Here is a 26,975-nt window from a genome sequence, read left to right as displayed (position 1 = left end):
CATTCAGTTTTTTCTTCTGTTTGGTTGAGTTTGACAGTATCAGTGGGTGTGTTATATCGTTATTGATGGAACGTTTTGAGAACTGTATTTTATTTTTGGCTCTTCTGTATCCCACGGAGAGGTTTTCCTGCCCCCATTCTACCTCAGATTTGGACGCCCACACCCCCCATCAAGCCACTGTAACCCTGTTTCTTTGACTACAATGCATGTTTATATATTTTGGTTGTTTTGTTCGCCTAATAAAGCACAAATTATACATAAATATATACGCTCCCAAAGCCTTCCTTTAATGTTCAAATGGTGGCTGTGCGGGGGGGGATTTACTTTAAAGTTGATTGAACTGGGAGGGAGACCCTTCATCATTCAGACTGCTGCAGCCATGTGGAGCGGCGCCTGCTGAGTCACTACGATGCGCTGCTTCATCACTGTTGTGAAGTTAAAAATAGGTTCGTAGAGACGGCGTTTTTTGCCAAGATCAGCAAGCTCAAAACAGAGGAAGTTTATTTGTGTGTCATCAAGAAAATACTACGAGGAAACGTTTGTAATGCTGTGAGTTTGTGTGTAATAAACACTACGTTCAGCATTCATAGCAAACAGTTGTTTTTAGGGCTGTCCACGACCAAAGAGTCGACTAACACTCACAATTTTGTCGACTAATCAATAAGTTGATTTAATTGAGTTTTTCCACAAAGAATCACACAAAAGCACCACTTTAAATCTTGTGTTTACCAGACATGTGTTCATAAGTTATTCAGCATAAAAAACGACTAATCGACTAAAGAAATCTTAGTCGACTAAGACCAAAACGACTGACTAATGGACTAAGAGCAGGCAGCCTTAGTTCTTTTATTGTCATATACTGTATAGGACAGTGATGTCAGAAATGGTCTCATTCTCATGCATCTGAATTTCCTATTGTATTTCTCTCCTTTCGCTCCTTCCTGCCGAGGTGAGAGAGGATTTACATGAGAGATTGAATCGCTCCAGCGGAGGGAGCCGCGGTGCAGCAGCATCTCACTGATCTGCATTGTCAACCTTATTGTCAAGTCTCCTCCAAACACAGCAGACAGCATTTACACTTCAAACACATCGAACAGAGGGAGACTGGATTAACAGCTGCCCCCCCCACCCACCTCTGCTTTCTTTTTTTACACTGCAAAATACATGCTAAAGTATGCACAAATTTTGCATTCAGGTACAATAACTGAACCCAGGAATGGAGACGCTTTTCTGAGGATTTGCACAAAATGTTGCCTCACAGTGGAGGAAAAGGTGACAACTCAGCTTGGCTTTGATGGAGATGAGTTTGATCATAATTAAAGACAATGAAGAGAGCAAAGTGCTAGCTCTCAAAATATGGAGATTTCCTGCTTTTCTCTGTTTTTATTTCATGTTGAACTGAATATCTTTGGGTTTTGGACCAACAAAACAAGACATTTAAAGACATCACCTTGGACTTTGGTTCTCAGCAGGAAACCGGTGGTTTGCCTACTCCGGGTAGGGAATGAGTCCTTACCCCAAGTGAAGGAGTTTAAGTATCTCGGGGTCTTGTTCGCGAGTGAGGGGACAATGGAACGTGAGATTGGTCGGAGAATCGGAGCAGCAGGGGCGGTATTGCATTCGCTTTACCGCACCGTTGTGACGAAAAGAGAGCTGAGCCGGAAGGCAAAGCTCTCGATCTACCGTTCAATCTTCGTTCCTACTCTCACCTATGGTCATGAGGGTTGGGTCATGACCGAAAGAACGAGGTCGCGGGTGCAAGCGGCCGAAATGGGTTTCCTCAGGAGGGTGGCTGGCGTCTCCCTTAGAGATAGGGTAAGAAGCTCAGTCATCCGTGAGGGACTCGGAGTAGAGTCCTTGCTCCTTTGCGTCGAAAGGAGCCAGTTGAGGTGGTTCGGGCATCTAGCAAGGATGCCTCCTGGGCGCCTCCCTTGGGAGGTGTTCCAGGCACGACCAGCTGGGAGGAGACCACGGGGAAGACCCAGGACTAGATGGAGAGATTATATCTCTACTCTGGCCTGGGAACGCCTCGGGATCCCCCAGTCAGAGCTGGTTAATGTGGCCCGGGAAAGGGAAGTTTGGGGTCCCCTGCTGGAGCTGTTGCCCCCGCGACCCGATCCCGTATAAGCGGTTGAAGATGGATGGATGGACCTTGGACTTTGAGAAACTGGGATGGACATTTTTCACTATTTTTTTGGCATTTTGTGGACCAAACGATTAATCTAGAAAATAATTGGTATGAAAATAACTGTTAGTTGCAGCCTTAGATCAAAGACACCTGATTTCTCCAGGAGAACACAGATTTCTTGGCCATGCATACAGGTTTTTTATTGGCTTTTTACGTGTAGACATGTTCATGATGAAGACTTCAGACAGTGGAAGTTATGGCAGAGCAGGTAGATGAACGGAGTAGGGCTGCAACTAACGATTATTTTCATTGTCGATTACTCTGTTGATTATTTTCTCGATTAATCGATTAGTTGTTTGGTCTCTAAAATGGCAGAAAATGGTGAAAAATGTCGATGTGTGTTTCCCAAAGCCCAAGATGACGTCAAAGAACGTATACTGCCAAGAAGTGAAAATCAATTTTTCGTTCCATTGCAACATCAGCGCCCAGAAAGCGACTACCGGACGCCAATAAAACATCCGCCTAAAAAGTGCAGCACAAAAGTAAAACAAAATGATTTCTATTGTCTACCAAAATGGCCTGTGTTGAACAATAAAATATTATAAATATAATAAGCTTTTTCAGTCCAACATGGCAGCAGCGGTTGTCAAAAAAACACTTGAGTTTCATCTCTTTGCTTCTATATATACTCTTTGATGACGTCCTCAAATGTCTTGTTTTGTCCACATCTCAAAGATATTCAGTTTACTGTCATAGAGGAGAAAAGAAACCAACCAACTGTTTTTTTTCTTAAGAAATTACTCAAACGATTTATCAATTATCAAAATAGTTGGCGATTATTTTAATAGTTCACAACTAATCAATTAATCATTGCAGCTCTAGAAAGGAGAGATCATTTCACACGGCGATGCATCTTCGTTTGGACCATCACTTTTACATTTTTTAATTCAAAGCTTTACACATTCTCTGTTCAACCCACTGCAAAACCCACTCTTGCTCACAAATGTACACACTTCATTGGCACAACATGTCATTCAATAAATCCCCAAGGTGGCAATCAGTCTCTCTTCACAAGCCATCTCCTGCAGAGCAGAGTCCGAGGGGCTGCTAGAGATTAAGGATTTTGTCCACGGTACAGGACTCTGCTCAGTCAGCGAGCCCCACCATCCTGCTGCTTATGTCCCACAGTTTCTTGGCTGCCTGCTCATCTGTAGCTTTGGCCAGCAGCTCCTCCTCCGCGCAGTTAGCGAAACACTTCCCCGACACTCCCTCCACCTCCGGGGAGCAGGCCAGATAGAGAGGAGTCTGGGCCCCCTCCAGTGGACTCTTGAAGAAGACCAGCGAGGCGAGGTGGAACAGCGGCTTTGCCAGGAAAGGGATTTGAACATGCCGGCCCAGTCTGGTCCTCACGATGCCCGGGGTGAGAGCGTTGACCGTGACCCCCGTGCCCTCCAGCTGACGAGCCAGCTCCAGCGTGAACAGCAGGTTGGCCAACTTGCTCTGGCTGTAGCAGAAGGCCTTATCGTAGTTACTCTCACTGTTCAGGTCGTCAAAGTTGATGTGGCCGTACTTGTAGAGCTTCGAGGAGACCACTACGATGCGGCTGGGCGCCGACGCCTTCAGGAGGTCCAGCAGGAGGTGAGTGAGGAGGAAGTGACCCAGGTGGTTCACGCCGAGCTGCATCTCAAAACCGTCCGCTGTCTTTGTGTAGGGACACTGGAAGACGCCGGCGTTGTTGATGAGCACGTCGATCCTGGATTCCTCCTGAAGGGTCAGAGGAATTTAAATCATTTAAGAATCCAATTTCAACTCACATCAAGACTAAAATAACTTTGTAAATCTAAAGCTACTTACTGTGTATAAATATAAAAGTTGTAATTTACAAGAATAAAGTCATAACTTTACGAGAAAAAAGTTGTAATATTACGAGAATAAAGTCATAATTTAATGAGAAAAAAAGTCGTAATTTACGAGGAAAGAAGTCGTGCTATTACGAGAATAAAGTCATAATTTAATGAGAAAGAAAAGTCGTATTATTACGAGAATAAAGTCATAACTTTACAAGAAAAAAAGTCATATTGCGAGAATAAAGTCATATTTTAACGAGAAAAAAAGCCTTAACTTTACGAGAAAAGAAGTCGTGATATTACGAGAATAAAGTCATGATTTAACGAGAAAAAAAGTTGTAATTTACAAGAATAAAGTCAGGACTTTATGAAAAACAAAGTCATATTACGAGAATAAAGTCATGACTTTACGAGAAAAAGTCATTTTACGAGAATAAAGTAATAATTTATGAGAAAAAACATTTACATTTACGAGAATAAAATCATAGTTTAACGAGAATTTTGTTTTGTAATATTACGAAAATAAAGTCATAATTTAACGAGAAATTTTTTTTTATTTACAAGAATAAAGTCATAACTTTACGAGAAAAAAAGTCGTAATATTACGAGAATAAAGTCATAACATTACGAGAAAAAGTAATAATATTACAGGAATAAAGTCATAATTTAACGAGAAAAGTTGTAATATTACGAGAATAATGTCATAATTTAATGAGAAAAAAAGTCGTAATTTACGAGAAAAAGTCATAATATTACGAGAATAAAGTCATAATTTAACATAAAAAGTCGTAATTTACGAGAAAAAAAGTCATATTACGAGAATAAAGTCATAATTTAACATAAAAAGTCATAACTTTACGAGAAAAAAAGTCATAATTTTACGAGAATAAAGTCATAATTTCGACACTGGAGAGGAGCTAAAGAGCTGCAGGTTGCAGACCCCTGGATAGGTATACAGCACTGGTGTCTGGTAATACTGAGTTTCAGCACCACGGACAGTCAGTCCTCCTGCAGCTGTAGAGTACATGACTATTCTCCTTTGTACTGGAGATGACAACAGCTGGAATGAACTAGAAACCAGTGGTTTAAAAAGATAAACTAGTAAACTAACTCACCTTACAGATCTCCTCACAGAACTGTCTAACTGAAACAAGAGAAGCTAGGTCCAGGTGTTTGATGACCACCTCTCCCTGCTCTGGACCCGCTTGTCCTCGGATGTCCACCGCCGCCTCCTCGGCGCTCCGCTGGTCCCGACAGGCCATGATGACCCGGGCTCGGAGCTTCAGCAGCTCTCCGGCCAGGGCCTTCCCGATGCCGCTGTTAGCTCCCGTCACGATCACCGTCTTTCCTTGCATGGTGTCGGCCGGATACCGGAGCAGCTTCACCGCAGCTTTCTGGGGGAACAAACGGCGCATGAGGAGCAAAATCCCTCCGCCGACTACAGCCGCTACTATCACCGCGGTGGACATGAGAGCGTTATGACCGTTAGTTAACCGTTAGGTGGACATGAGAGCGTTATGACCGTTAGTTAACCGTTGGCAGGTCAGCAGGTAGGTGTCACGGTATATTATGTATCCAAGTTATAAAATACCCCGGAAATACTTCAAATTTTCCAACTTAACGAACAACGGTACACTCATACTATCTACTGTGAGTATTGTGTGTTATAATATTAGTGTATTAGTATAAACAACATAGCAGACTGACAGCAAACGGCTCACCTAAATGTTCAACCGTCACAACGGCTAGTAATGTAGCTAACGGCTAGATATAGCTGGCGGGTTCTACTTCCGGGTCACTATATTAACACGGTATACTAAATGTAGCGTTACACTTGTTTTAATTAAACAGAAGAGTAAATAAATAAGGGACTTCATACAAAGATAAATAAAGAGAAAAAATTAAAACAGAAATATCGATTTATGTCACATTTTATCAATTAATGAATGTATTTTTGCTACATTTAATGACTTATTTATTTATTTATTTTTCGAGTCATTTATTTATTTATTTATTTAATTCATATTTGTTTCTGGATGTATAAAATATCATAGTTATTTTATGATTTTCCTTCATACAGTCTTGGGCTACTTGTTAAAATTGCTTTCAGTCTGTTGTTGGTTTTTTTGTTTTTTTGTTTTTTTGTTTTTTTTCTCCTCTTTGAGGTATTTATTTATTTTGTCTTATTATTTATTTTCTTTGTTTTCTTTGTTGGATAAGTCAAACATGAAATGTCATGTCTCTCTCTCTTTGAAATTCTGAGTAAACATTTCATTGTATAATTTAATTATTAATATTGTTAGTCTGTCTGTATGTGTATATATGTATATATGTCTATATGTAAATTCAATAAAAATATTGTTTAAAAAAAATTGCTTTCAGTCTTATTGCCATTTATCTGTTTTTATGCAAAAATAAATAAAATAAATAAATGCAAAAATAAATAAATGTAAAAAATAATAAAAGAAATACATAAATAAATAAAAGGACAAATTAAACAGAAGAGTAAATAAATAAACTCTCTGCCAATCGACGATAAATGATGATTTTATTTTTAAAGGGGAAGGCTATCGGGGTTATTTATAATAGCTATCTTTTTTTCATTTTTTTTTTTCAATATAGCTTAGCCAGTGTAGTTAACCTCTTTTTGTAACTTCTGTACATTGAACACTAGGTGGAGCTATATGAACACAAAAGGGCTGTTTTGCTCTCAACAAGAGGCTTGTTGGCTGTAGATGCTGCAGAATGAGTCCTAATTTAGAAAAAGTAAACTCTCTGTCAAATCTATCAGTTTCAAGTAGGCCTATATCTATCTATCTATCTATCTATCTATCTATCTATCTATCTATCTATCTTACATTTCTTTATTGCATTTCTGCCTCATCAGCCCAATCATTTGCATAATGAGGCATAAATGCATAAAGAATTATAAAAAGAAATGTATAAAGAAAAGGACACATAAATAAATTAGTTTGGGGAAATAAACAAGGGTTGAAATGCAAAGGGAAATCGTGCAGAAATAAATGAATACATAAATAAATACATACATTTAAGAATAAATATAAAATAAATGCAAAAATAAATAAATAAATAAAAAATGAATTTATAAATAAATAAATAAATTTAAAAATAAATAATAAATACATACATAAATAAAAGGGAAAACAGAAGAGTAAATAAACAGGGATGCACCTATACCTTTGTATGCATTCTATCTATGATGGTTTTGAGCTACTAGGTGGTGTATTTCTACTGTATATAAGCTCTTTGGGTGTATGAAATATCATAGTCATTTTATAATTTTCCTTCAAACAGTCTGGAGCTACTTGTTAGAATTGCTTTCAGTCTTATTGCCACTTATCCGTTTTTATGCAAAAATAAATAAAATAAATAAATGTAAAATATATTAAAACAAATACATAAATAAATAAAAGTGCATATTAAAACAGTCATTTAATTATTTTTTTATCTTGGCAGGTTCCGTCCTCCATAGCAGGGCTCTTGGCAGTTGGCTTGTGAGAGGGTGGCATGACTTTCCTCACACTCTCTTCCTCTTTGTGTGCATTGCATCTGTTATGATTCTGAGCTGCTGGGTGGTGTATTTCTACTGTATAATAAGCTCTTTGGGGTGTATCAAATATCATTGTAATCATTTTATAAGTTTCCTTCAGACAGCCTTGGGCTACTAGTTATTAGAATTGCTTTGTGTCTTAATCATATTGCCAGTTATCTGTTTTTTATGCATCCCACTTTATCTCTTCTGTGAATCCATTAGTGCAACTCTAGAAATGATGCAGCCAAATATGCTCCAAGCAATTAGGATGTATTGTCTGGCAGTGGTGTGTGATTCATAACTGAGTCATAGCAATTTATGTTTGTTGTCTTAACACGTTACTCTCAGGTTGTTCAGGGAAACGTAAGAAACATAACACTATCAAAGTCTCAGAGGCTTTCAAGAAGGGAGAAGTGCCGTGTCTTGAAGGTAACCCGAGAGTTGTAGGGAACCATCGCGAGATGGTTCAGGTTATGAATTAGTTGGGCAGCAACTCTCGCGAGAGTTTTCTGCAGATTCAGATTTCGCAATTTGCGGGTTACCTTCTCGACACAAGTTAGTCCACTTCCTGTTGGCTCTGTGTCTCTAGTTGGGTAATACTTCCAGTTTATTTCAGGGTTTGCTTCAGTTCCTGTTAGTTCATGGCTGAAGTACAGAGTTATTGAGAAAATGCTCTGCAGTGTAGCTTACAGTCGGTATTATCAGACATAGTAAAGAGGATTTTAATCATTTTATCTTGTTGCAAATTAATATCTCACAGCTTTAAAGTCGATTTCTTTCTTTTTTTTTTTTTCTGGTAATGAGTTAAAAGAAATGCATTTATCTGTAGCCCTATTTATCCTGGCTGCAATCTCCATTTGTAAAGGTAAGTAAAACATCTTATTTTTGATATTTCTTGTGATAAAGCATTATGTTAAAATGCAGACTGGTCAGAGCCTGTTCTGACTGTTATTTATGGGAAATGCTTGTTTTGTTTTGGTTTCATAACATAATGTTCACTGAGGTTAAAGTGGTTTAATAAACACGAGTATTGGAATCCGGCATGGGACCCTTCTGTGTGGAGTTTGCATGTTCTCCCCGTGTTAGCGTGGGTTTTCTCCGGGTACTCCGGTTTCCTCCCACAGTCCAAAGACATGCAGGTTAGGTTAATTGTGGACTCTAAATTGCCCGTAGGTGTGACTGTGAGCGTGAATGGTTGTCTGTCTCTATGTGTCAGCCCTGCGATGGACTGGCGACCTGTCCAGGGTGTACCCTGCCTTCGCCCAATGTCGGCTGGGATCGGCTCCAGCCCCCCCCGCGACCCCTAACGGGATAAGCGGTTGCAGATGGATGGATGGATGGAGTATTGGAATTTAACTAGAAATAATTTGCTATAGTCATAATATAGTATTCCTTTCATCCAATCAGTATTTTAAATTATTATTAATATTATTATATACAGTTACAGATGAGCCCTAAAGTCTGAGTCGAAGACTAAAACTGTTAATTTACATTGAACTGCAACTGCATTAAAATCTACAATATTTTATTTTACTTCCCAGGTGATAATTTCAAGATTATATTATTTAGAAAAACCACAAATCTATAACTTGTTATTGAGAAATATTTGTAGATAATTCCAATTTTATATTACTTTTTATTCTCAGATTAACACATAGCCCTAACAGATACTTGTTTTTTGTCTATAAAAAACTACATCAGATATGAACACAAAGTAATATAGTCAGCTGTGGAAAGTAACGTAAGTACATTTATTCAAGTACTGCACTTTTGTACAAATTCGAGGTACTTGTAGCCTACTTGTAGTCCTACTCCACTTCATATCTGTGTGAAATGTAGTTTTTATTCCATTCTTTTTATTCACTATATTTATTTGACAACTGTAGTTTCTTTGCTTCTTCTTCAGATTAGTAATGCAAAATATAATTAACAAATAAATTATGATATATTATTATTGATTAAGCAACTTGTAGTTTATACATTTGTTAAAATCAGCTCCACCTTTACCAGCTGCAACATTAAAGTAATGCTTACACATTATTATATCATTAATACATCATCATGACGTTTACTTGTAACACAGTATTTTTACACAGTTGTATTGCTATTTTTATTTAAGTAAAAGATCTGAAGAGTTCTTCCACCACTGACTATCGCCCTCTTTGATATTCTTTTTCTACTGTTTTTTTTTGTTTAGTTTTTTAAACTTTCACAAAGCACTAAATTAAAAATACATTTCAAAGAGCGTTGTGAAATAGTCAAATTACTCACAACAAACACACCACTACTAACATGCTGTACTCTAAATGTTTTGCAAGTCATTCTCATCCAAAGGAAAACCACACAGCCAAGAGAATAAAGAGCCTCTGCTGTAGTGGGATGGTAATAGTTTTGCATCGACTTTATCCGTGATTAAAACTAGTCTAAATATTATCAACAGTCTACCATTAGTTGTGTATATTGTAGCTTTAGTTTGAGTTTCAAGTTCTTTATCATTATATGCACAACAATTACAGTGAAGCAGTCGTTGGCAATGAAATTCTTGCGCATACAAATACTGTAAAAAGAAAATCATGTAAGTAGAAAATCTGATTATGATCAAAGACATTCAAATATACAGCAAATATTGGAATACAATATCATATCACGTTAAATTTAATAATGTGGTAGACAGTTGTATGGTAATAGTAAATTATATTAAAAACACTTACTTACAGTGTTACATAAGGCATTTCCAGACTTCTTAAAGACTCTTCTAACAAAAAACATTTGGGTTTTTGGATCTTAAGCACCATGAGAAATATATATTTTTTTAATTTATCTAGTTTGATATACATGACATCTTTTTGTATGACACAAGAAAAGAATAAATGCGTTATTATGTTTGAGAATAAATACTATAGAAAGTAACACCACTATAGACAAGTAAGTGTATAAGCTTGGTTCACATTGTACAAAATGCTCAAAGATATATGTCATTTCCAGAAAACAGGGCAACGGGTTAAAAAAAATATTCTTATGTCATGCATCAGAATATTCTTTTGACTTCACACCTGTAGTTCAACTTCAGTTAATTTGGTTTGGACCAAGTGGAAACATACACACTGCTGGTTGAGTTCATGTTCACACTGACATTTTACAAACAAACCTGACAAGTCATTGATTGGACAGTTATGTCAATTGTCATCCTGCATCATGAGCACATCATCAGGACCCACGTTGGGAAATCAAATTCTGACTGACAGCAGGTCATGCATCACTTAAAGGTCCCATATTGTAAAAAGTGAGATTTTCATGTATTTTTATATTATAAAGCAGGTTTAGGCATGTAGAAATACACACAGCTCGTATTCAGAAACTGTGCGTTTGAAACAAGCCGTTAGGATTTCTGTACATTTGTGATGTCACAAATCTACAATATTTAGACAATTTCACGATTTTAAACGTAAACATTCTAAATGTGTCCCAGTTTATTTCCTGTTGCAGTGTATGTGAATGACATCAGCTGACAGGATGTAAACATGGACCCAAGCTGTTTCCTAGCAATGCAATTCCGTTGAAATGCGCTAAAACGGAGCGTTTCTGACAGAAGGGAAATACAGGTATATTCAGACAGACAGTAGGAGAAAAATAATGCTTTGTTTGAACATCAAAGCATGTAAACATGTTCTAGTAGAAACCCCAAATACAAGCATGAACCTGAAGATGAGCAGAATATATCCCCTTTAAATGTCTCTTATCTGTATATTTATGTTCTCTGGTCTCACTAAGAGCACATGTAAACAACTGAATATAAGCATTATTAGACTGCAAATGGACTACATGGCTAACTGGTAGAGACAGGATGAAAAAGAGGCGTTTTGTGCATCAATATGCCAGGGTGTGTTACTGTGGTACCACTATGTCACACCCTTTTTAATGGACTTAATGAACTGCTAAAGCACACAGAGTAGGCTACAAGCACAACAGACTTGTAATTGATCAGGGAAAATCCCTGCATTCACTGACTCGTATACATGGCACCAAATCGATCAGACAGCTGCAGCTGATTCAGAACGCTGCTGCTAGAGTCCTCACTAAGACCAAGAAAGTGGATCATATCAGTCCAGTTCTGAGGTCTCTACACTGGCTCCCTGTCTCTCAGAGAATTAATTTCAAAATACAGATTGATTTATTAGTGGTTTAGCTTTTGAAATTGCGCTAAAATCATAAATCTAGTGTCAAAAAATAAAGTGTTTTGGTCCATTTGCTTTCACACCACAAATAAACCGGATCAGAGTCCCGTTTGGAAACACACCGAGACCCCCCTTTTCAAGCAGTCTCGGTCCAGTTGTTACATCAACAGCTTTCACAACAGCCCAAACCAACTGTACTAACCAGGCAAACACACACCAGGGTTCGTGTTGACCGAACCAAACAGGTTAGGTGTGAAAGCACCATTTGAATATTATGGAAATATCACCACTGCTGATACTGATCCTGTGTCTTTGCATACTCCTCCGTGGCGTTTCTCACGCTTTTTTGCCGTCCCTAAATAGATCAGGAACTGTGTCAAAGGCATGTGACGGAAACAAAAAAATGAACACGGCTTTATATGACCAATGCAGTTTGGCTTGTGGTTCATTAAGTTGGAGGATTGGTCAGCAGGCTAATCTTTCTACCACTGTTTTATTTCAACATCTTCAAGCTCTTAGTGGAAATCTGAGAGTAAGCCAGTGAGGTTCCCGTCTTTCATTTGCAATTAAAAGCCCCTAATACTGACAATTATTCAAATGAAAGTGCAAATTTTGCTACCAGTAAATATTTTTCACCAGGTGTGATGATAGCATTACATTTACGTTACAGTTAAAACAACTTTCTGGGTCTCTCTAAGATCCCCAATATTTAATCTCCAGAATAACAGACGCTTAGCATCGAGACTCTGAGCTTGTTTTTGGAGGCTATATTCCTGTTCTGATGCAAGGTATCATAGTTTTCTAATGGGCTCTTCTTTGCTGTTGGAGCCCTAATAAAGTATCTTCATGATGCAAATTGAAGTCTTCCTGTTGCTGCTTCAATTGGAAAGCTTTCCACCTGCAACCGTTTGCGATGCAGCAACAGGAAGTGTTGAGTCATCAGGGTTAGTGACCAACCAACCAACCATCCAACCAACCAACCAACCAACCAACCAACTAACTCCTTGTTTGATTAAAAAAAGAAAAATTGGTATACATGTAGATTTGGACTTTTTTCTGCAGTTTATCATTCCGTTTCTAATTGAAGACTGGAAGATGCAGTCACAAGTGAACTGAAAGATAGAAAACAAAATAAACTGGAGGGACGCCAGAGCGGATGTTGTGTCAGTTTACTGCAACTGGAAACAGAAAGACAAACACCACAAATATGCACCACCGTTGCCACCACCATGGATGACTCTTACTCTCTTAGTTTGAGTGCTTTAGAACTGAACTGAAAGATAGAAAATAAAATAAACTGGAGGGACGCCAGAGCGGATGTTGTGTCAGTTTACTGCAACTGGAAACAGAAAGACAAACACCACAAATATGCACCACCGTTGCCACCACCATGGATGACTCTTACTCTCTTAGTTTGAGTGCTTTAGAACTGAACTGAAAGATAGAAAATAAAATAAACTGGAGGGACGCTAGAGTGGATGTTGTGTCAGTTTACAGCAACTGGAAACAGAAAGACAAACACCACAAATATGCACCACCGTTGCCACCACCGTGGATGACTCTTACTTTCTTAGTTTGAGTCCATGAGAGGAAGATAATACCAGTATATCTGTGGACATTCCCCCTGTGATTGAAACATTGGTGGGAAGTAGCTTACTTGCTTTTTAGCCAAGCGTTAGATGAAAAGACTCATACCTCTTCTCATGTCTGGGGTCTCAATATGACACACAGTAGCAGGTTAGCTTGACATTAAGACTGGAAACAGCTACGTTTATTAGTGTTGCAGGTGCTGGTAGACGGATTTTGTTCCCATCGAGTGCTATAGGAATGACATATTTGTAAGCTGACCAGGAAGTTAGCATCACCGTGGGTTCCTTTGACAAAAAGCCAATGGGATTTTTCCATTGGGTTTTGGATTATCGCAGAAAATAAGTTCTGTGGCAAACAAACATTTATGATACTTTTTTAAGACACGTAAAAGATTCAAAATCAGAGCTTATTTCAGGCATCTAAATTAAAACCCACTCAAAAAAACACATTGACTTCCAGACGAGGGAACCTGGAGTGCTAAAATGCTAACTCATTTCCGGGTTTTAGGACTCATTCCTGTAGCACTCTATAAGACAGAGCCACGCTAGCTGTTTCCCCCCGTTTCCAGTCTTTATGCTAAGCTAAGCTAAGCCAACTTCCTGCAGGCTCTAGCTCAAGCCATTAGGAAGAGCGCTGGTCGTTGATCCCAACTTTCGTAGTGGCCAAACGGCGGTACTGCAACTTCCGTGTCAGTCACGTGATGCATTGGGCCAAAAATGACTTTTTCCCATAGACTTACATTGAAAAAGAGACGTGCATGTTCCATGTGCCCAATATCCGATTACTTTTCCAGATGGAAGTCGAGTCATTTAGGCTTCATGCGCCACTGAGCAACTTTCATAAGAATGAACGGGGCCCCGCCTCCAACGCTGTATCCAGTTCTCTTAATACATCCAGGCTCTAGCTGCATATTTGCCATACAGACACAAGAGTGGTATCAATCTTACCATCTAACTCTCAGCAAGAAAGCAACTGAGTGTATCTCCTAAAATGTCAAACTAGAATTTAATTTACATTTTGAAATATTGAATAACATTATCACTTCCTGCAGGCCGGCTTGAGAACAACTGCAACGTTTTCCCTAAAGATAAATACATCGAAGTGGGATCTGATATCGACATAGAGTGCCAGACTTCATGCGTCAAAGGAAAAATCTTCTGGACACTCAACAACGTACCCGTAGATGAAAGATTGTCAAACACCATCAACTCCTCACACACAGTGCTGTCACTGAGGAAGTTCACTCACCACAGTGCGATCCTGCAGTGCCACAGTGCAGTTAATCAGCAAGTCCTTGGAGGCACCAACATCAGAACGTACTGTAAGAAGTATTTCTGTCACTTATATTATGGCTGCAATAACATGAAATATACATGTATGACATTGCTGACTTGCTTTTTTTCACAGCAAAACCCAGCAATATATCATGCATCTTGCATAGTAAAGATCAAGACGAAGGAATACCAGACCTGTTCACATGCAACTGGGAGCACCAGATTAATCCTTCATTGGAAGTAAACTACACTATACTGAGGTGGGTGTCGTATTTTCTTCCTTTTGTGTAAGAATTAGGGCTGTCAATCGATTAAAATAGTCAATTGCAATTGATCGCAAATGAATCACACATTTTTGATCTGCTCAAAATGAATCTTAAAGGGAGATTTGTCAAGTATTTAATACTCTTATCAACATGTGAGTGGGCAAATATGCTTGTTTTATGCAAATGTATGTATATATATTTTTTCTGGAAATCAATTAACAACACAAAACAATGACAAATATTCTCCAGAAACCCTCACAGGTACTGCATTTAGCATAACAAAATCAAGCCCAACAGGCAACAACAGCTGTCAGTGTGTCAGTATGCTGACTTGACTATGACTTGCCCCAAACTGCATGTGATTATCATAAAGTGGGCATGTCTGTAAAGGGGAGACTCGTGGGTACCCATAGAACCCATTTTCAGTCACATATCTTGAGGTCAGAGGTCAAGGGAACCCTTTGAAAATGACCATGACAGTTTTTCCTCACCAAAATTTAGCGTAAGTTTGAAGCGTTATTTAGCCTCCTTCTTGACAAGCTAGTATGACATGGTTGGTACCGATGGATTTCGTAGTTTTCTAGTTTCATACGATGCCAGTATCTTCACTCTAGCTTTGAAATTGAGCCCACTACTGCCTAAAAATCACAAGTTGCGTTAATGCATTAAAGAAATTTGTGGCATTAAATCAAATTTGCATTATTATCGCGTTTACTTTGACAGCCCTGGTAAGAACTAATGCAGGAACAATTCTTTGTCTTGTTGATGTGTGTACTTAATATAAAACATGTATTTTCAGATCCACTCGGTCAAACTCTTCCAAGAAAAAAATCTGCACATCACATAGAACAGAGTGCACAAATCATTCAGTAGAAATATTTGAGAATAACAGTATTACTGTGAGAGCTGAAACTGCTCATTGGACAGCTGACTCCGACCCTCGTGAATTTGACCCATTGCACATATGTAAGTAACAAATTTTGTCGGAAAAATATATTTCTTAGTGATATCTTATTGTTTTAACATTGTACATTTCTGCATTTTGATGTGCTGTCATAATTATATTCCCTCAGGGAAAATTGTCCCTTCGAAATCGTTAAATGTAGAAACCTTCTCTGATCGTGTGTTGGTTAAGTGGAATCGGGCGAGTTCTGGTGACCCGGGTCACTGTCAAGTCAATTACAGCAAGGTACGTCCCTCTTTGATCACCTAAATGCAGCATTTGAAGTATTTCCCAGAAGCAACTGAAAACAGCATAGAATAAAACGCAACAATGTCAATGATCGCGATCACAAATCAGAAAAAGATGAACATAAACAACACTTCAAAAGGTATTGTAGAAATGAATCGGCAAACTGAGATCTGAATTGAACTGGATTCACCAAACTCTGTTAACTTTTCCTGCTTGGGTCGGAGTTGATAACGTTACTTGCTCCCGTCGCCGCCGCTCTCTCTCTCTCTTGCTTCACCACTCCTCCCCCCCAACTAAATCTCAGCCTATGGATCAAACAGTTGGCTATTAACACATTGGTTATTTACTGACAACACATAGCCTAACGTGATTCAATCAAATATGTAGAGATGTCTGGATAAGCAGTATCCGGCCACTGTGTTAAGCCTTAAAATAAGCCTTAATTTATTAAGGTGTCGCGAACGCTCAGGTTCAGGCAAGGTCGCAAAAATAATTATTAGATATGTCTATAAACAAACATTTGTTTAACAACAAATAAATGCATATAAAGTTGTAAATATTACAATCCAAACATACGTCAAATAACATTGACATCTATAGGATCTTCGGTTTTCTATCCCCCCAAAAAGGGATGCGGTCTGTATGTGCCGGTCTGGTCTACAGACCATTTCACAGTTGTAAACTGTTGTAAAATATTCCAAATGTGTCCCAGTTGCAGTGTATGTGAATGACATCAGCTGACAGGAAGTAAACATGGACCCAAGCTGTTGCCTATAGCGATGCATTTCTGTTGAAACGGTCTATATAGTAAATAGGGAGTAAATAGGCAGTAGGCGTTGCTAAAGCTACATGTCAAACTGAAACCTAACTACCAACTTGTTCAGCTTTATTTCTCTAAATGGAAATAAAAAGTGGTAAAAAAAACAACTAGTTCAGCTGATTCTGCCTGTGGTTTTTTGGAATTCCCCTTCATGGCTGATTGAAGCTATTTCTGTTTGCCTTTCTGTTCCAGGCTGCCAATGAACAAACTACAGTGGTAAGAGACACATAGTTCCCTAACAAAGCATCTCATTTCAACAAAACAAAGCTGTGTTTGTTTAAAATCGTTCCTGGTAATGTATCATATATTTAGCTTTAGACCTTCTGGGAAGAGTTTTTAACCAAAATCTTTCTGTTTTTCTTTGTAGGTGCTCCATCAGAATCTAACGAAAGGTCAGCACGGGAAGATGCCCATTGACATTGCCAAGTTTGAGTCCTGCAGTAACTACAGCTTTTCAGTCCGCTGTGCTTTAATCAAAGCCCCCTGGAGCGACTGGAGCCACAAGACGACAGTTCTGACCCAACTAAATAGTAAGAGAAATGTCAAAACAGCTTACTAGCAGTCACAGCAGGCTATTAAATCACCTATGCACAAATATCGTTTCAATATCTTACATTATTATTGAGTTTTTTTTTCATTCATTTTTAGTAATTTTAAAAGCCTGTATGATATATGAATGAATTGGCTACAATAAGACTGATGATGATTTGGCACCAGTCTGCTCTCATGGTCCAGGTGCTCATGAAGATCAAAGATAACGCATTCACAACAACTTTAAGAAGTTCATACTGTGTTATCAGTTTATTTAGAAATGCGTCCTTACAGAGTCGGCCAAGTTGCTCCGCCATGTTTCTACAGCAACCCAGAATGGACAAACCAAACACTGGCTCTAGAGAGAGACTTTCAAGTTTTTACGTTACCTGAAGATAGTTCTCCGACACGCTTGTGAATCTGCAGTAATGTGAGCTGCGGAGTGTAAAACCGTGGTACCGCCAGCTGCCGTCTGGCTTCTGTTGCTCCTAAAGTAATGTTATTATGGTGAGGATAACCTCTGAGTGAGGCGAGCGGCGTTATCGCGGTTTCACACTCAGCGGCTCACGTTACCGCAGTCTTGGAAAGGGAGGAGTGAGCGGAGGGGTACTCAGTTGGTTGCAATCTGCAACCACACCCCTAGATGTCGCCAAATCTGACACACACTGCACCTTTAAGAAATGAACATTGGTTTTGTTTCCAGTAAATAAACGAAAAATATTTATTTGCAAAGTTGTGTAGAAATGGTGAAATCCAGAAACATTATCGCTGGCTATGAGAGGGAATAAAGATCCGTTTGAGCTGCTGAAATCTGACACTTTCAGGTTGCAGGTCGGGACTTGAATGTGAATATCTTAAGAAACACCAACTGCAGAGTCTAACATTAGATTTGTATTATTCCAGAGAACGGATAACAGCCTGGTGGTGACACGTAATCAGGTTTTCACAGAGTTGAGGATTAAATGTTGAACAAGTACAGATTCGCATTGCACAATGTAGTGATATAAATCTTCTGGAAAATCACAAACACTCTACCATTGTTTACAGCTGTTACCATGAGCTCGAGGCTGTTTTTGCTTTTAATTGCGGGTGTGAACAGTGGTCCTGCTCTGTCCCTCCCAAAACTGTTTACTTAACATTAGTAATCATTAGAGGCAGTCAGATTAATCGGTGCCAATACGACGCTGGGACGTACATCACCGTTTTGCATTCAGGCTCCATGCACAAAGAAAAGGTAGATAGGGGGAGAAAAGAAGTTCATCCAGCCATGTAACTATCCATTCATGAAATGAAATCACACACTTTAGGATCCTCTTTCCTAAAGGTAATAAGCACGAACAATAACGGTTTGTAAGAGTAGCATTTAACAATGTAACGCGACGAACAACAGAAGTAATCCTGGCCAGTCATACTGTAAGCCATTGCAAATAAATAGAACATATTCCAACAATGTAATCCACCAAATCACACTTCAGGATGTTCTCTTACTAATGATTAAATTCAGAGTGACCAAAAAATGATTTATTAAAAACGGCGTATGCAAAAGTAAAGTAAATATCGGTAAATGAATCAGCTTTTTCCCGCTCCAAACTATCGTTATCATATCGGCTCTTAAAAATGAAAAAAAGTGTGATTGTTGTAACCTATTTGAACCCTTTTACAGAGAGTCATGTGAAGCTGCGCCTGTGGAGAAAGGTCGCTGAACCGGAGAAAAATGGAGTTAGAAGAGTTCATGCCATGTGGACGGTGAGGAAGCCTGTCATTTAAAAAATATTCTTTATTTCCAAACTCATAATTCAGCTTCACTACCATTACTTATTGGTCTAAAGTGCTTCAAACTGTCTACGCAGGAGATTCCTTCAACATGCAAAGGCACATTTACCTACGCTGTCAAATCGACTCCCTACAAGGAACACACGATCGGAGTAAATTGTACATTACGGGGCAAGTTGACTTGTGATGTTGACGTGAGCCGAGATGCACACAGAATCAACCTCACAGTCTTCCACGATGAATCCCTGTTTGTGGAGGACTCTGTTTATGTTCCAGCCATCAGAGAGAGTGAGTTTTAATGCTATTGATTCTGCTTTTTTAATGGGTAACAACAATTTATGGACCATAATGCATAATTATAATGTAACAATGCTTTGCCCTGATGCATGTTTGTAACTTGGCAGGCCTCCCTCAAGTTACCGACATCCAGACCTCAACCCTCGAAGGCGTTATTCTGGTCAGCTGGAAAGCTCCCATTCAGTCTGTCAGTTGTTACATGGTGGATTGGACCCACGATGGAAATCAATACCACTGGAAGGAGAGCAAATACACTAACGCGACACTCTCTGGTAGGTTAGAGAACAGGCATGAAATGCTTGATGGATGTTGAGTGAACACTTTGTGGGTGGGAACATTAATCCATGGAGTGAACCTTGTGGCTGGAGCTGATTTATAATGGGCTGACTTACAGTAACTTGTTTTGACCGTCAGATCAATTTGTGTCTTATCTTTGATCGTCTGGGTGTGGCAAATAATGGCTTCACTGGAGGCAACAGTAATGCATTTTACATTTTTAAACGGGGAGTTTTCAAGAACTGTGACTCATCTCTCACAGAGATGAGATATGCGTCAGTCTTTCCCGCTTCGTTCTCTTTAAGCTTTAACGAGTGTACGCCGTCAGAACTGCTCGTCGCATAGCTTCAGAAACGCCTCTCCCAACACACCTTTCCGACGCTGTATTAATTGGTGCTGTGTCCGGCCATTTCCATTCTATTTCTATTTTGAGATACAAAGTCAAAATATTGAGAGACTTTCTCTTTATTTTGAGATGTTAAGTCAAAATATTGAGAAAATGTCTCATTATTTTGCGATATTAATTCAAAATACTGAGAATTTTTCTCTTTTTTTGAGATACTAACTCAAAATATTAAAAAATAAGTCAAAATATTGAGAAAGTTTCTCTTTATTTTGAGATACTAACTCATTATTTCGAGATGCTAAGTCAAAATATTGAGAAATTTTCCATTTATTTTGAGATACTGAGTCAAAATATTGAGATACAATGTCAAAATATTGAGAAAGTTTCTCTTTATTTTGAGATGCTAAGTCAAAGTATTGAGAAATGTTCTCTTTTTTGAGATACTGAGTCAAAATATTGAGAGACTTTCTCTTTATTTTGAGATGTTAAGTCAAAATATTGAGAAAGTTTCTCTTTATTTTGAGATACTGAGTCAAAATATTGAGATACAAATTCAAAATATTGAGAAATGTTCTCAATATCTCCTTCTCAATATCTCCTTACAGACCTCCTGGATAAGAAGCCATACAACATCACAGTAACTCCCCTCTTTGAAAACAAGACAAGTCATGGCACACAAGCCCTTCATATCTGCTCCAGATTCGGAGGTACGTCATTCATTTTTCTTTTTTTGTGATTCAGAATTTTTTTTTTCATGTTTAACCAGTCTGATTTTAAAAAACGTGGTCCCTACAGGTCCAGGAAATGTCACTATCCATGTTCAGACTAACGACAAAAGTGCCCTTGTGAGCTGGAATGTGACGTCGCAGGAGGCGTGCAGCGGCGCCGTTGTCAACTACACCGTCTTCTACGGCGAACCACCGCTCAGTAAGTCCACCTCAGAGACTTGTTTGAAAATGAGTTGAAGATTTCCTCTTACCTTATATGACATTTCTGTCTTCTAGATGATACTCTAGATGGCTCAAAGCAGGACACCTCTTTGAAAGATCTGATTCCAGACACCTATTACAGCGTCTATGTGAAGGCCACAGCTCTTACAGGAACCACCGAAAGCATTGTGACGAGCTTTAAGACCAACAGATTTGGTGAGTACTCTGTAAGGGCTGATGAGGTTAAAAGGCCTGCACTCATAGGACTAGATCAGGGGTCAGCAACCAGCGGCTCTGGAGCCACATGCGGCTCTTTAGCTCCTCTCCAGTGGCTCCCTGTGGATTTTTAAAAATGGAAATGAATAACTGTTTTTTGTTTACATTGTCATTTTTATTTATCATTGTTGTAGGTCTATGGTACGATGGTACGATGGCGTATTAGGGCCACATTTAGGAAAAAAAATAAATCTGAGATTACAAGAATAAAGTCATAGGATTACGAGAAAAAAAAGTTGTAATATTATAAAGTAGTAATTTTACATGTTATTTTTCTTGTAAAGTTATGACTTTATTCTCGTAATATTACGACTTTTTTCTCGTAAAGTTATGACTTTATTCCCGTAAACTATGACTTTTTTCTTGTTAAATTATGACTTTATTCTCGTAATATTACGACTACTTTTCTCGTAAAGTTATGACTTTATTCTCATAAATTACAACTTTTTTTTTGTTAAATTATGACTTTATTTTTGTAATATTCCAATTTTTTTTCTCGTTAAGTTGTGACTTTATTCTCGTTATATTACAACTTTTTTCCTCGTTAAGTTATGACTTTAATTTTCGTAAATTATGACTTTTTTTCAGCGGTAAATCATTTTATTTACAGGTGATCAGCAGTAAGTAATTTTCTGTCAGAAGGTGGCCGGATGTCTGTGAATTTGATTGGATAGAAATTTAAACAGGTTCACAAAGGGACTTTTATGTTATCAAATGTATATACATATTCTTTGAACCTTTAGCGAGCCACTCAGAAACGAGCTACTTGTTGGAGACCCCTGTTATAGTGATTCAATTCACTAACTGTATGACTGACTTGTGGCTGCAGTAGCATGCTGTTCAGGCAAAGCTACATAATCTTGCTTTTATCAAGCCCGGATCTGTCTCACAACAGCTGCCACAACAACCTGCTGCTGAAATCAGTGCCACATGTTTTTGAACACCACACAGACACGGAGGGCCTGTAGGGAGAGGAGATTATCTGTGGCCCGTATCCAAACTGAGTATCTAGAAAGTATCTAGAAACTCAGACAAACTGCTCAAAAACATTATAAATTACCACATGTTTCCCATCAGTTAGAATATAATGTTGTCATGCATTATAGTTCTGGAGAAGTGAGTCAACAAACTAATATGCAACATGATTAATTCTTTCTTTCGTTAGGTCCGGGGCTCATCACAGCAGTCAGTGTCGTCGGAAGCATCATTATAGTTCTTGTGTTATCTCTGGGATTATGCTGCACTGTTCAGTAAGTTTCAATCTTTTACTGTAACTGATGATGTGATGTATGGATTGATTTCAAGTGACCAGTGACATATCCACGCCAGCAGTAATGAAAAAAAGACATATTGTACTACATCTTGTGGTCATACACGGAATAACCTTCACATAATGGTGCCCCTAATAATGCTAATGATCTGCTTTTTTAAGGTGGCAGAAATTCAGGGCGAAGCCGGTGCCTAACCCGCGCCTGGCCAGTGCTGTGACGTTGTGGCCAACGGCAGGCCGTCAAGAGGTGAGCTCAGTGAGGAATTACATCCGTGAGACAATTCAAGCCAAGGTTATTTGTGGTAACATATGGAAAAGGTGTTGCTTTATTCAGGTGGTAGTCATGTAAACGTATCAATAAATTGCAGTGGTTTTTGTCTTTTTTAGGGGGGTACAGGGGGTCTTTAGGGGGAGATAGCAGGTCAACAGTAGATGTCACATAGAAGTGGTGTACATCATCTGAAAGCTGGGAACCTGAAGATTAATTTGAGATGCTGCTCTGCACTGTGTCAAGTTATTTAAATCATAAATCAGAAATAAACATGAATTAAGTAATTAAATTAAATTGTAAAGGTGTATAAGGGCTAAGAACATCACAATAGAAGTATATGATGGCCATTCCCCATGCTCTATTATGTCTCATAATCACCATGTCATGTTGCAGCAATTTATGGTTTGATACCATTTTGTTACTACAGATTCTGTACTAAATTTAACCATTTTTTACCACTTGAGAATTGATAAAAATGATCGATAATCCCTCCAAAATACCACATTAAGACATCAAGACATTGAGGAACACCATAGAAAAAAGCCATGCTGTGATTTGGAATCAAAAACTTTTGACATTTGGAGATTTCTGCAAGAATTGCATTTTTCGGCGATTAGATGGCAAGCTCTTCTGTTGTGAAAACTGCTCAGAAACCCCCTTATTGTCAATCTAGCTAAGAAAGCCATCCATCCTCTGAATGCTCTGGGTCTCTAGTTTGTGGCTGTAAAGTTTCATGAGGCTGTGATTATCCTAGAGGTCACCACAGGTTAGTTTATACAATCACAATGAAAAGGTTACTATGGGGATTAACATCATCACACATGAATACAGCTGGGCTCATTGGATCCACAAGAGTCTCATCTTTACAGTGATACCCAATTTATGTAATTCAAGTCTGTTTAGGGACCCCAGTATGCAGAAATATTCAAATACACCTTTTAGAATAGGCGAAAAATAACACGTTTATACTGCATGCAAAAAACTGCATGTGATTATCATAAAGTGGGCATGTCTGCAAAGAGGAGACTCGTGGGTACCCATAGAACCCATTTTCATTCACATATGTTGAGGTCAGAGGTCAAGGGACCCCTTTGAAAGTGTCCTTGCCAGTTTTTCCTCGCCAAAATTTGGCCCAACTTTGGAGCGATATTTAGCCTGTCATTACTGTCATGATTCTATCACCAAGGTTTTATCTCCTGAATAAACCACTTTCTCTTTCTATGTGTGTTTGTATGTCATGTGTGGATTTATGTCTACAGGGGATGTTCCAGGCATTCAGTAATCCAACTGAAAGCCTCTGTGACAGAGTTTACACAGAGGAAGCTCAGAGGAAGGCCAGCTCTCCAATAGACTGTTACGGTAACCCAGCCAGTGACCAGACGGACGACTACGTTGACTCAGCCATGACTCCAATAATAGACGAAAAGCATGAAGACCCAGTCGATCCTGTAGAGACGCCGCGTCTCTCTTCTCCCGACGATTCCACAGCTCTGCTTTCTGCAGAGAACAGCCCGTATCGAAGTCAATCTTCTGTGGAAAGTCCTGCCTCGAAGTGCAGTAAACAGTGTAAGCGAGTTCCACTAAAACAGACGATGTACGTGACTTTGGACATGTTAGAACAACACGGTGCCAGGTGATGGGAATGAAAACAAAACCATAACAACATACCAAGAGCTCAAATGCATCAATCAGCTCAGGTGCGGTTTAATCCTGCCAAAGACTTCCAAGATTGTGTGTTTCATTATCCTGCTAACTGTGGAGTGAAAGTAAAGCAGAACGACTGTAATCTTATATTCATAACCTATTTGCAGGAAATAAAAGTGCTACTGTGTATCATTTATTGATACAAATATGTCATATTTATAGCTAAACAATGTGTGTACAAGCTGCTTTATTTAGACAACTTGATGTCTTTTGCAGAGATAATTATATGGAGATAACTGTAGCAACAGTTTTTGCGCTCATTTAATGCAAAGTCAATAAAAGGTATTTATTTTTTCTTCAGTCGTGACAACATCTACGTCATGATGTGGACCCTTCAGAACTCTTAATAGAAATTACAGTCATTTTAAAGGGACTGTTTGTAACTTCTTACACATGTAAATCATTGCGGGTCGGTGTCCCATGTGCGCTCGCGTGTGGCTACGCTGTTCAGACAAGACTCCAACACAAACTACTCGGAAGCACCAAAACCGCAAAGTTAGATCTAGTGAAGTGCGTCTTGTAAACAGTGTTGGACCAGGGCCGGAGTCTCTGCTGTACTCTGCTCCGCTGCCTGCTTGCCTTCACTCACACGCCGCGCTCGTTCTCACTCGCTCCACCTCTACACGTGCATGTGCGCACACTCCACACTGCAGGAGAGTTAGTAGCTCTGAGAATATCTAGTGGACTTTTGTGCAGAAATAACTGCTGCAGCTCCTCCAGACCAACAGAGGTTTCCCGTGTCTTGTGAAGTGACGGGGCTCCGCAGCGAGTAACGTTATCGTCTCCGACCGGGTGCCGGTGTCTCCCCTGTTCCCTCTGGCCGCGGTCGGGAGGCTGAAGCAGGAAAAGCCAACACTAGGATCAGCATTGATTCATGGAGAGACGTTCGTCTGGTCAGCTAACATTACTGCCAAGCAGGTGAATTATAGAGTGATATTGTGGTTTTAGCTGACGTGTGTCGCCTCACTGTTTTGACGAATGCTCACTCACATTCAGGTAGCGCGTGCACACAGGCGAGCGCGAGCAACTGACTTTCGTTGACTTAACGGCCACAGGTGTCGCTGTTACAACCAATTTCTGATTCTTACAAACAGTCCCTTTAAAGTGTTTTTCTTTAAATAAAGCAATGGAATTGGGGCCCACATTATGCGGTTGAAATGATGCAATATGTACATGTATGGACTGCATTATATTATATCTCAAAGCACAGGTTTGGCCAGTGATAGCATGCTGAACATTTATGTAAATGATTTGTTGTAAAAGTCATAACGTATTATAGATTGTCATATGTTTCCTGTTTATCAGTGATATATGCTCTTGTTTAAACAGTTAGTAAACTGATAGCTTTACTCTGTAAAGCTGCATTTTCTCTTTAACAACTTGGCATCAAATGTATCAATGACATGTACTATACATAAGCTGTTGAATAGTGTAGCATTTATTGTTTTTGCATCAAAACTGTACTCAATTTGTTTTCAGACATGGTCTAATGCATTGTCACATATTTAATTTAATTTGTATTTATTACATTTGTATTAATAACCAAAGGACACTGCAACATGTAATAAATATTCACCAAGTTAAATAAGTTTGAAAACTGGCGTGGATTTTATGATTTATTTTTATTGAACATGTAAGAACGACAACAACAACAAAAATGACCTCTTTTTTGGTTCTGAAGCAGATAAAAGCACAATGGATATAAAATAAAGTAGACTACATAGATAGATAGAAATAAAAATGAAATCTAATAATAATAATAATAATAATAATAATAATAATAATAATAATTAATAAGTTGACAAAAACATGCATCAATGCTCTTAATTAATTTTATTGTAGAAAACTGCATGATTTTTGTATTTTTTTATGTCCTTCTCGTGTGTACCAGCAGGTGGCAAAAATAAAAAGTAAAAATAAAATGTCTATACATAAGTCAAGTGTTCTGGAAGTTGTAAACAATATAAATAATGCAAAGAAATAAATACTGGATGGATATACATGGACTGGATGATTGTGTAGAGTATGTACATGTGAAGAAAAAAGAAGAAAAAAATCAGTTTAGTGATACAGTACTCTATTGGTTTAAAGAAGAGTAACTGTAAAACTAAAAGAAATAAAAATAATAATAAAAAATAATAATAATAATAATAAAATAATAATAATATTAATAATAATAATAATAATAAATAATAAATAAAATAATAATAATAATAATAATAAAATTATAATAATAATAATAATAATAAATAAAATAATAATAATAATAATAACAAATAAGTCAGCAAAAACATGCATCAATGTTCTTAAATTAATTTTCTTGTAGAAAACTGCATGATTTTTGTATTTTATTTATGTCTTTCTCGTGTGTACCAGCAGGTGGCAGTGTGGCGCAGTGACGTCGTCTGAACTACAGACATTAACCAGAAGAAGAAGAAGAAACATAAATAATAATAA

At 38.4% G+C, this 26,975-nt stretch overlaps 2 protein-coding genes across 4 annotated transcripts; one reads left to right on the top strand and one right to left on the bottom strand.

The window, feature by feature from the left end:
• Window positions 1-3,042: 3,042 nt before the first annotated feature.
• Window positions 3,043-5,822, bottom strand: rdh14b (retinol dehydrogenase 14b). 2 transcript variants are annotated; one of them, XM_074615223.1, is made up of 3 exons: window positions 5,697-5,822; window positions 5,091-5,369; window positions 3,043-3,892 (listed from the first exon to the last, which is right to left on the bottom strand). In XM_074615223.1, exons 2-3 carry the CDS (start codon window positions 5,328-5,330, stop codon window positions 3,275-3,277), a joined length of 858 nt encoding a protein of 285 aa, XP_074471324.1. In that variant the 5' UTR covers window positions 5,331-5,369; window positions 5,697-5,822; the 3' UTR covers window positions 3,043-3,274. The 2 variants fall into 2 exon arrangements, with proteins under 2 accessions (XP_074471324.1, XP_074471323.1); XM_074615222.1 differs by lacking the exon at window positions 5,697-5,822 and having other exon boundaries at window positions 5,091-5,690.
• Window positions 5,823-8,137: 2,315 nt separating this feature from the next.
• LOC141756071 (interleukin-6 receptor subunit beta-like) lies at window positions 8,138-26,115 on the top strand. Of its 2 annotated transcripts, none has more exons than XM_074615520.1 (16): window positions 8,138-8,393; window positions 14,345-14,614; window positions 14,701-14,827; window positions 15,633-15,799; window positions 15,907-16,022; window positions 17,038-17,061; window positions 17,213-17,375; window positions 19,040-19,122; window positions 19,227-19,437; window positions 19,554-19,718; window positions 20,674-20,775; window positions 20,864-20,995; window positions 21,073-21,213; window positions 22,439-22,523; window positions 22,706-22,790; window positions 24,074-26,115. In XM_074615520.1, the coding sequence occupies exons 1-16, from the start codon at window positions 8,342-8,344 to the stop codon at window positions 24,449-24,451; spliced, it is 2,301 nt and encodes a 766-aa protein (XP_074471621.1). In that variant the 5' UTR covers window positions 8,138-8,341; the 3' UTR covers window positions 24,452-26,115. The 2 variants fall into 2 exon arrangements, with proteins under 2 accessions (XP_074471621.1, XP_074471622.1); XM_074615521.1 differs by having other exon boundaries at window positions 24,086-24,655.
• Window positions 26,116-26,975: the final 860 nt, after the last annotated feature.

This window comes from Sebastes fasciatus, chromosome 18 (assembly GCF_043250625.1).
Source record: "Sebastes fasciatus isolate fSebFas1 chromosome 18, fSebFas1.pri, whole genome shotgun sequence".
Taxonomy (NCBI): Eukaryota; Metazoa; Chordata; class Actinopteri; order Perciformes; family Sebastidae; genus Sebastes; species Sebastes fasciatus.
This window is presented reverse-complemented; position numbering and strand designations above follow the sequence as displayed.

Bases quoted from the DNA above. Each gene is read 5' to 3' on its own strand.
- LOC141756071 (XM_074615520.1), top strand. From the start codon at position 8,342: ATGCATTTATCTGTAGCCCTATTTATCCTGGCTGCAATCTCCATTTGT. The intron at 14,615-14,700 runs GTAAGAAGTATT...TTTTTTTCACAG, and splicing joins CACCAACATCAGAACGTACT to CAAAACCCAGCAATATATCA. The intron at 15,800-15,906 runs GTAAGTAACAAA...ATATTCCCTCAG, and splicing joins ATTTGACCCATTGCACATAT to GGAAAATTGTCCCTTCGAAA.
- rdh14b (XM_074615222.1), bottom strand. From the start codon at position 5,444: ATGTCCACCGCGGTGATAGTAGCGGCTGTAGTCGGCGGAGGGATTTTG. The intron at 3,893-5,090 runs GTGAGTTAGTTT...CTGACCCTTCAG, and splicing joins TCTGTGAGGAGATCTGTAAG to GAGGAATCCAGGATCGACGT.